This window comes from Bactrocera tryoni, chromosome 3 (genome assembly GCF_016617805.1).
Source record: "Bactrocera tryoni isolate S06 chromosome 3, CSIRO_BtryS06_freeze2, whole genome shotgun sequence".
Taxonomy (NCBI): domain Eukaryota; kingdom Metazoa; phylum Arthropoda; class Insecta; order Diptera; family Tephritidae; genus Bactrocera; species Bactrocera tryoni.
Window position 1 is genome coordinate 36,044,052 of NC_052501.1, and position 9,847 is coordinate 36,053,898.

At 37.8% G+C, this 9,847-nt stretch overlaps 1 protein-coding gene and 1 pseudogene across 2 annotated transcripts; both read right to left on the bottom strand.

Moving 5' to 3' along the window:
- Window positions 1–6,270: 6,270 nt before the first annotated feature.
- On the bottom strand, window positions 6,271–6,897 carry LOC120771765. 2 transcript variants are annotated; one of them, XM_040099948.1, is made up of 2 exons: window positions 6,679–6,897; window positions 6,271–6,626 (listed from the first exon to the last, which is right to left on the bottom strand). In XM_040099948.1, the coding sequence occupies exons 1-2, from the start codon at window positions 6,799–6,801 to the stop codon at window positions 6,372–6,374; spliced, it is 378 nt and encodes a 125-aa protein (XP_039955882.1). In that variant the 5' UTR covers window positions 6,802–6,897; the 3' UTR covers window positions 6,271–6,371. The 2 variants fall into 2 exon arrangements, with proteins under 2 accessions (XP_039955882.1, XP_039955883.1); XM_040099949.1 differs by having other exon boundaries at window positions 6,713–6,782.
- On the bottom strand, window positions 6,797–7,504 carry LOC120770116 (annotated as a pseudogene).
- Window positions 7,505–9,847: the final 2,343 nt, after the last annotated feature.

Genomic DNA, 9,847 nt, shown 5'->3' on the forward strand with positions numbered 1-9,847 from the left:
TGAAAGCTATTTGAGGGCGGGGCCACGCTGTAGCAACATGTTGCAAGCGTATGAAAGCATTGATAATGTTACACTGCACGTTGGTGGGACGCAAGTTCATTTTGATTCTTTGCTAAATTTTCAATGAATTTCTTTGGTTCCTCAATACGATTAATGTTTCCGTCTTTGAGTTCCACCTTGCACCTCGAATTCAGTAATTAAACTCAAAGTTAGCAATTGAAGTGCGATCCTATAATGCACACTAATAATTTGGACGCTATTTACACCCCACACGACAAAAAATTTCGAATTCGGATTTGAAAAGGAAAATTTCGTTGCATAACAATTAATCATATGATTCGCTTTTGTGCGACTCGTTTGCTTACCTGTTGTGTTTATCGCATTGTCGGCTGTTGTTGTAATTACACTCTGGCCGGCGGGCAGACCGGCTGACGCATTGTCCGCGGCCTCCATCGGGAAGGCGGTAAGATCGATTCGGATTCGTGTACCCTATGCAAGGACGCCACGATTTTAACACTTCGATACTTCAAACTTATTCTCTATAGGATATTTATGAGTATGTATTTGCATGTACAGTATATAATATGTATGTGTTTTTGGTTATTTCAGTTCAAGCGCACCTAGGCAATGAGACATGAAATTACAAAAGCGCGAAATTACAAAAAAAAACAAATTGTAGGTAGCTTAACAGATATACATATATTCAAAAATATATAAGAACTAACTATTAATAATATTTTAATACACTAATTGCTTATTTTACTATTTTATATTTGTGCATATATGTACATATGTATGTATATATAGGTATGCGCGTATTTATGCATATGTCGTGGTGCGATTACAGAGAAACCTCTCCTAACGGACACCTCTATTAGACGGACACCTCCCTTGGGAGGAAATTTTTTCATGCACCAAGTTTTAAGTACAATTTTCAGAACAAATCGCCCTCCCTTAGGCGGACACTCTCTTGGCCGGACGCAGACAGTTCATTGCTACAAAGTTGGACGAAACCCCTCTACTAAGCGGACACGAAGCTCTTATCGACAGACATTGACTTCTGTTTTCATAACAAATCAATCAAAAACCTCTCTTGGGCGGACGCGAACCCCTCGTAAGCGGACAAAATATGAGAATGTGTGTATGGCGTATGTATAAATAACAGATTATAACAAATGAAAAAAGGGGACTCCCCGCATTCAATGTAATTAGGCTGTTCACGATAAGGTGGTTATCGGGTTATGCGGTTATGTGATTAAGTAAACAATAGCAAAATGCGGTATGACAAAATAACCAAAGTTGACCAAAGTTGACCAACTTAGGCCAAAAGACCAAAAAGCTTCCAGTAAATTGGCAGTCCAATAAGAAAGCATGGATGACGCGTGAAGTGATCACACAGTGGTTGAAAGAACTCGACAAAAAAATGGAGTTGGAAAACAGAAAAGTACTTTTGTTTTTAGACAACGCAGCATCCCACCCTCGAGATATAAGTTTGAAAAATGTTAAAATGCTATTTCTGCCAAGTAACACCACTTCAGTTTGCCAGCCTTTGGATCAAGGAATTATTAAAAATTTTAAAATTCACTACCGAAACTCTCAGGTTAAAAATATTTTGGTAAGCATAGAGACTGGTTCGCCAAAAAAAAATAAACGTTTTAGAGGCAATACATTTCCTAAAAGAAGCCTGGGCAAATGTTCAACCGCAAGCCGTAAAAAATAGCTTCCAAAAGGCAGGATTTGACAAAAATAGAAATCTGGCTTCTGAATTCGATCCCGAAGATGACTTGCCGTTATCAACGCTGGCTTCGATTTTTGATTTATCAAAAGCCCTTGGAGAGTGTACTCATTCAAATCCGGATGACTTTGTCCAAATAGATATTAATGCATGGACCGGAAGCTCAGACTTCGAGTTAGACATTATAATTGACGAAACCATAGAAACTATTGACGATAATAGTACTGATAATGAGAGTACTACCGAAGAAAGAAATGAAATTTTCTCAAACGAAACCGCATTGACTGCCGTTTCAAATTTAAAGAGATTTTGTAGCGACGACCTTTTGTTGCGATTGTTGCAAAATTTGCAAAAATTCTTTTAAAAAAGCAAAAAAACTTAAGCCAGTCTACAATTACCCAGTTTTTCAAGCAATGAATTTAATATTTATATTTTTATATATTACTTCATGTGAATTTACATGAAATTTATATGAATTTTTAAAGTACATAATACATACATAAATTCCTGTTTGAACAATGTTATATGAATTGTTTTGCATTTAAATCTGAAAGTGGTGAGTATTAAGGACATAATAAAATTAAAAATTTATAAAATAGCTACCCACTCCATTGAGCGGACACCTCTCATGGGCGGACAAAAGTTGACTGACGGTAAGTGTCCGCCCAAGGGAGTTTTCACTGTATTTAGTTTCCTATTATCTTTTCTCTCGGAGAGAGTCGACCAGTCGAAATTATTAGGTACAGGAGCTACAACAAAAATATGCATACGATATTTATATTTAGCACGCCGCAGAATAACGGAATTCATATGCCAGCTAGCGCACCAGCACACACGCGTATAAACACGAACACACAAACACACGCGAATGTGGTCTGGTAATGGCTCCCGGCCGTCGCTTCGGCGGGCTTATACACGACAGCCTGTAATCTTTTTCCTTCGCTGGTATGGTATTTTTAAAATTTTTGCTTTTCAATAATATATGCAAGTGGCCATATTCACACAAATATTTCACAATTTGCCATTTCACTTCGAAAACACTTTTGCCTTTTGCAAATTCACTTTAAAATTTGAATATGACGAATTCGCAATTTGATTTCCACCGATAACCCACTTTAAACGAAACTTTTTTAACCGCTATATGCTTGTTCCGACGCCCGTCGTCCACAAAGCACAAAATTTCAGCTGACACCGTATGCACTCGTAAGACACTGCTAACTGTTACGAATTTCCAACGCCTTACAATTGCTTTCGAAATTTTCCACCGACGATCAACGGATTCGTACACCTTATTTTTACCTAAGTACTTATGGACGGGACGTCGCTGACTGACTACACATGTTCTCAAACGATCACTTCGAATATCCCGCACACGCTCTGCTTACTTGTATTATATGTGTGTGTGTGTATGTAGGCAAGAGCCAAATCGGACTGTTCACGCACTACTCCGCATCCAGCGACAACACCTCCTGGATCTCCGACAGTTTTCCTCAGACTGAGTAGTCGGATCAGCCGGCGGCCGGAGCAATGCATGGTTGCTCGTTGCCATCGCTGCCACACATACGAACACTTACACATACACACCTACTTATGGCTTTTTAGTCTGCTCCGCTATTTTCGGTTTTGGTGCGAGCGTTGCGTTCGTCATTGTGGAGCTGAGACGGCGGGCGCTTTGTGCTTTTCATGTGCAGGTCGTGCAGCGCGTATGCGGAACTCATCTGCACCCATGTGCCGGTGCGCTTGTTTGTTTATGTGCAGCTATGCGGCGGTTTGGCTGATCGCTGGCATGCAGGACAGCAGACAGAAAATGCAGGAGATCTACAGTGGTGCAAAAAGTGGAAAAACTACTCCGATTATATTAAAGAATTGTCACTCTACTCTTCAGAAAATTTGGTCGGAATCACTGCGGCTTTAGGCCGACGGAGTTCTTGTATAACTTAATAATATATTTAATTATTAGATCGGAAGAGCACACGTTTCTATATTATTGAATTATATTATTTATAAATATACCCTGCAAATTTCAAAACCATTCGTTGTGAACCGCGCAGGCAAGGCCTGAATCGAAGCGGGATTTTCCGCATAGACTTTAGACCTTACATATGTATCCCCACAGGAAAAAGTCTAACCGTGTGATATCACACCATCTTGATGGCCAATCGACCAGCCCAAAACAGACAATTATCTGCTCACCGAAGTGTTCTATCAATCAATTCATTGAATTATGCAATGTGTGGAAAGTGACACCATCTTGTTGAAACCAGAAATGAGCCCAATCGCTGAACAAAATTTAGCTCTGATCTTCTTGGAATTTTTCAAGAGTCGATTGAGTGAGGCGATGTCGCTTGGGAAGCTCGAGCGACTGCAGTTCTTGCACAAGCTTTATTTTGTACGCTTTCAATATAAGATCTCGACGTAAAGTGCGGCAAGTCGTTCCATTAGCCAGTCCGTATGCGAACGGCGCCGAATCGATTCTCCACAGTGTTCGTGTAAACTATCAGCTACATAGCAGCCGTTTTCTTCACTGAGTGATGGACGTGGTCTTCCCGGTCGAATATTATCCAATCATGATGGGTGATGGTGTTGCGAATAGTACTTTCAGTAGGCCGATTATGTTGACCATAAGTTGTGCGAAGCACCAGAAAAACATTTTTTACAACACGTGATTTTTGTAATAAAGTTGAAGGATTTGTAAACGTTTTTCAGGCGTAAGTTTTTCCATGATGAAATGCCAAGCAACACTGAACAAACATAACATGACAGCTTGACACGACTCACAAGAAAAGGCTATTGAGGCTATACCTCTACTTAGATTACCTGTTTTATATGGGACGTGGTTGAACGCATATATAAATGATCACCATGACGAGCTGAGTGGATTTAATCATGTCGTCTGTATGTATATTCGATCTGAAATTTTGCACCGAACCGTCGGATATGTCAAACAAATTGAACGATCAAATTCATGTCCTTGTTAGGAAAACATGTTTATTAACGAGATATCTTCATAAATTTGACATGGATTGTTGTCCAAAGGAACTATACAATTCCTGAAGAAATTATTCAGAATGGAGCTGTCATACAAACTAGCCGATAAAAATCAAATTCTTTTAAGGAATCTGTTGTAATTGTGAAGAGAATTATAGTTTCAATGGAGCCCCAGTTAAATTTTTTTATTTGAACTGCATTTGTTATATGGTACACTGGTGCCTGATGTCATGTGTCGGAATTTTGTTTCGATGATTCGTGTTTCAGTAACTTTTTTAACTTCAGCCGTCTAATTATATTATACAACATATCTTCGATTGAGAGATCTGAGTTAGTTTGTATCGACGGAGATAAAGTATATTTCAATTAGCCGAAGATAAACAGTTAAATTGAATTCTAGGTCCATGCAATATATGAAGCTTATATTATTTAGAGATTCTTTAAAATTAGTTTAAAAAATTTAAACAACGATCTTCCCATTCCACTTCTACTTTCATCATACAGTTTGAAAAATCATAAAATTAGTTACCTAAAATATAAGAATTCAGTGTGAAATGAAAATGCGGTATAACTCAAAATTTAGGAAAAAACACAAGTAGCTCAAGGCTCAAGGGGAATTATTCTGTGATAAACGTGAAAATTCTGATATGGTACAAGAGTGTAGGGCCCCCCGAATTGGAAGTTGTGTACTCTTATATACAATTTTTATTATTGTAATTATTTATTTCATTTTATTTTTTTCTGTTTCATTATAAATATAAACAAGATCCACAATTTACAAAAAAAAAGGGAATTACTTTCCCTTTTGACACTGTGCAGCAATCAAAACGTCAAATCGGTAGTATGCTATTTTCATTTTTAATAAATGATATTTTTGAGCTGTTTTTATCAAGCAGCTGTTTGCTCATTTTTCCTGTAATTTTAGAAATTCCAATGCACCGACAAAAATTATAAGAGAACGTAAGAGACAGAGAGAGAGAGAGATCAAGTAGTAAACGGGCAGAAAGTCTCCTCATCTTTTGATGTTATCTCTCCCTAAACGCAAAAAGTAGTGGCGTCAAAACTCTTATATGAAGGCACCTAAGATGTTAATATCATAACGCAAAAGTCCATAATAATATATACATATATTTACATAAGTACATACATATGTATGTACATTTGCATGCATGCCTGGGTTTATTAAAATAATATAAATAAATAGATAGATATGGGACATAACTACAGTGAACGCTCCCATTAACGAAAGCTCTAGAAACACTCTTCTCGCCATTTTCTTAAGAAAATGCATGTATAGTATACATATTTACTTGTATTTCGATAAGGCATGCAATTAATTTTTATCAAAAACAGTTACATACATACATATGTCTTTTCTGTGGTTGTTGTTTAGAGACTGGAAATAGAATGTTAAAAAAAGGTACTTACAGTGCACTCGCGGTAACGTGAACTAATTAAAACCAAGGGAGTTCACGTTAGTGAAAATGTTCACGTTAGCGATTGTCGAATTTGAAGACGCAAAATAACTTCAAATTGCTAAATTCAGGATTTTTACACATTTAAATGTAAAAGTATTTTATTATTGCCATTAGTATGTTCATGGGTATGAACATACATATTAAATTGCGAATAAAATTTCACATTAGATTTATTCATTAAAAAAATCCGTTATCTTTTTCTGCTGGTTTTTCCTTTCTAATAGCTGAAATACTGCTTTCTCCCTTAAGCGTCTAAGTACACTCATGTCGCTTTGATCAACCATTGCATCTCCAGCCCATTGCAATGCCTTGTTAAAGATTTCAACTGCCTCACTTGCGGCAATTTTCTTTATGGGGATTTCGGTGGTATCATCAACACAAGGGTCATCGTTCCACTCTCGAACCATTGGCAATGTAAACTCAACCTTAAATAGAAAAAAGTAATAATGATATCAAAGTGTGTCGTAAAACTTCTACCTGAGGACTCAAGTCCTGAAGGAGATCAACTGACATTCGCATTAAAGAGTTTATTTCTGCACTCCATTTGTCTTTCAGGATACTTAATGGAATGTTATATTCAGGGTCCTCCTCGTTTCCCATTAAACTTAAAATGTTTTTCCAACAATTGGCAAGAGTTTCTGTGCTGACCCGACCCACGCGACTGATAAAAGGGTAACAGCATCTTTCAACGTTACATTTTTCATTGACTCAAGCAAATCTAAGTTTTTTGCTGCTATTGAAGCCAACAAACTGTTTCAGTAATATAACTTCGTTATTTTAATCGCATTTTGATCCATAGGTTGGATAAGGGGGTGACATTTGGCGGCATGAACATGGCAATTATATTTCCATCTTCAGTTTTTAATTCTGCTTCACTTGGATGAGAGGGAGCGTTGTCAATAAGTAATAGTGCCTTTATTGGTAAGTTCTTCCGCTTTAGAAACAATCTTACCTGGCCAAAAGCAAGAATTTATAATAATTATTAATTAAGCGAAAAAATTGTTTACCTGTGGCACAAAGATTGATGGAACCAATGTTTAAAAATGGCAGACGTCATCCAGGCTGATTTCGAGTTCTTATAATCCGTAGGGCAACTAAAGTGTTTAAAGCTGCGTGGATTTTTTGCCTTACCAATTACTTAAAGTTTAAGTTTATGTGCACGCGATGCATTTGCGCAAGAGAGAAATGTTATACGCTGCTTCTCCGTCTTTGTTCTTGGAGCAGGTTTTTCATGCGATGATACATAGGGCTTATCTGGCAAAAGCTTCCAGAATAAACCAGATTCGTCAGCATTATACGATTGTCATTACATAACTCCATTTCCTCAATTTTTTGTTTTAGTTTCAGTTTAAATGGATCAACCAATTGAGGCTGCGATGAGAGTTTTTCTCCAGATACTTTAAGCAATCTAACTCCGTATCTTTTCTTAAATCTCTGAAGCCATTCGTCACTAGCATTGAATCCGGTCGCGTTTTCTTTAAGTAGGGAATGCAATTCTTTAGCCTTTTCTTTTAGCATTAATCCACTTACAGGACAATTCCTTTCGCGCACCCGGATGAACCAAAGGTATTGACTTTTTTCCATAGCTGGAAGCTCTGACGATTTTAAAGTTTTTCTTTTTCCCGGTCCTTGGTATGTATTATTCACGCATTTTAAAATGGCTTCTTTTTATACTCTCGCAACAATGTTGCTAAGGAGAGTATTATAGTTTTGTTCACATAACGGTTGTTTGTAAGTCCTAAAACTAAAAGAGTCAGATATAGGGTTATATATACCAAAGTGATCAGGGTGACGAGTAGAGTCGAAATCCGGATGTCTGTCTGTCCGTCCGTCCGCCTGTCCGTCCGTCTGTCCGTCCGTCCGTGCAAGCTGTAACTTGAGTAAAAATTGAGATATCATGATGAAACTTGGTACACGTATTCCTTGGCTCCATAAGAAGGTTAAGTTCGAAGATGGGCAAAATCAGCCCACTGCCACGCCCACAAAATGGCGGAAACCGAAAACCTATAAAGTGTCATAACTAAGCCATAAATAAAGATATTAAAGTGAAATTTGGCACAAAGGATCGCATTAGGGAGGGGCATATTTGGACGTAATTTTTTTGGAAAAGTGGGCGTGGCCCCGCCCCCTACTAAGTTTTTTGTACATATCTCGGAAACTACTATAGCTATGTCAACCAAACTCTACAGAGTCGTTTTCTTCAGGCATTTCCATATACAGTTCAAAAATGGAAGAAATCGGATAATAACCACGCCCACCTCCCATACAAAGGTTATGTTGAAAATCACTAAAAGTGCGTTAACCGACTAACAAAAAACGTCAGAAACACTAAATTTTACGGAAGAAATTGCAGAATGAAGCTGCATCCAGGCTTTTTTTAAAAATTGAAAATGGGCGTGGCCTCGCCCACTTATGGACCAAAAACCATATCTCAGGAACTACTAGACCGATTTCAATGAAATTCGGTATATAATATTTTCTTAACACCCTGATGACATGTACGAAATATGGGTGAAATCGGTTCACAACCACGCCTTCTTCCAATATAACGCTATTTTGAATTCCATCTGCTGCCTCTTCTGAATAATACGAGTATATATGTACATTAGGAACCAATGATGATAGCGGAATAAAACTTTACAAAAATACGGTATTTGAAAAATATGTAAATGACGTATAATGAAATCTCGATTATGACTTTATTGTTCGAGAGTATAAAATGTTCGGTGACACCCGAACTTAGCCCTTCCTTACTTGTTTCTTTTTAATACTACAATTGACTTAGCGACATTATTTTTTATACTCTAGCAACAATGTTTGCTAAAGAGAGTATTATAGTTTTGTTCACATAACGGTTGTTTGTAAGTCCTAAAACTAAAAGAGTCAGATATAGGGTTATATATACCAAAGTGATCAGGGTGACGAGTAGAGTCGAAATCCGGATGTCTGTCTGTCCGTCCGTCAGTCCGTCCGCCTGTCCGTCCATCCGTCCGTCCGTCCGTGCAAGCTGTAACTTGAGTAAAAATTGAGATATCATGATGAAACTTGGTACACGTATTCCCTGGCTCCATAAGAAGGTTAAGTTCGAAGATGGGCAAAATCGGCCAACTGCAACGCCCACAAAATGGCGGAAACCGAAAACCTATAAAGTGTCATAACTAAGCCATAAATAAAGATATTAAAGTGAAATTTGGCACAAAGGATCGCATTAGGGAGGGGCATATTTGGACCCAATTGTTTTGGAAAAGTGGGCGTGTCCCCGCCCCCTACTAAGTTTTTTGTACATATCTCGGAAACTACTATAGCTATGTCAACCAAACTCTACGGAGTCGTTTTCCTCAGGCATTTCCATATACAGTTCAAAAATGGAATAAATCGGATAATAACCACGCCCACCTCCCATACAAAGGTTATGTTGAAAATCACTAAAAGTGCGTTAACCGACTAACAAAAAACGTCAGAAACGCTAAATTTTACGAAAGAAATGGCAGAAGGAAGCTGCACCCAAGATCTTTTTTTTTAAAATTGAAAATGGGCGTGGTGTCGCCTTTTCCACTTCATGGACCAAAAACCATATCTCAGGAACTACTAGACCGATTTCAATGCTAAGTTCGGGTGTCACCGAACATTTTATACTCTCGCGATA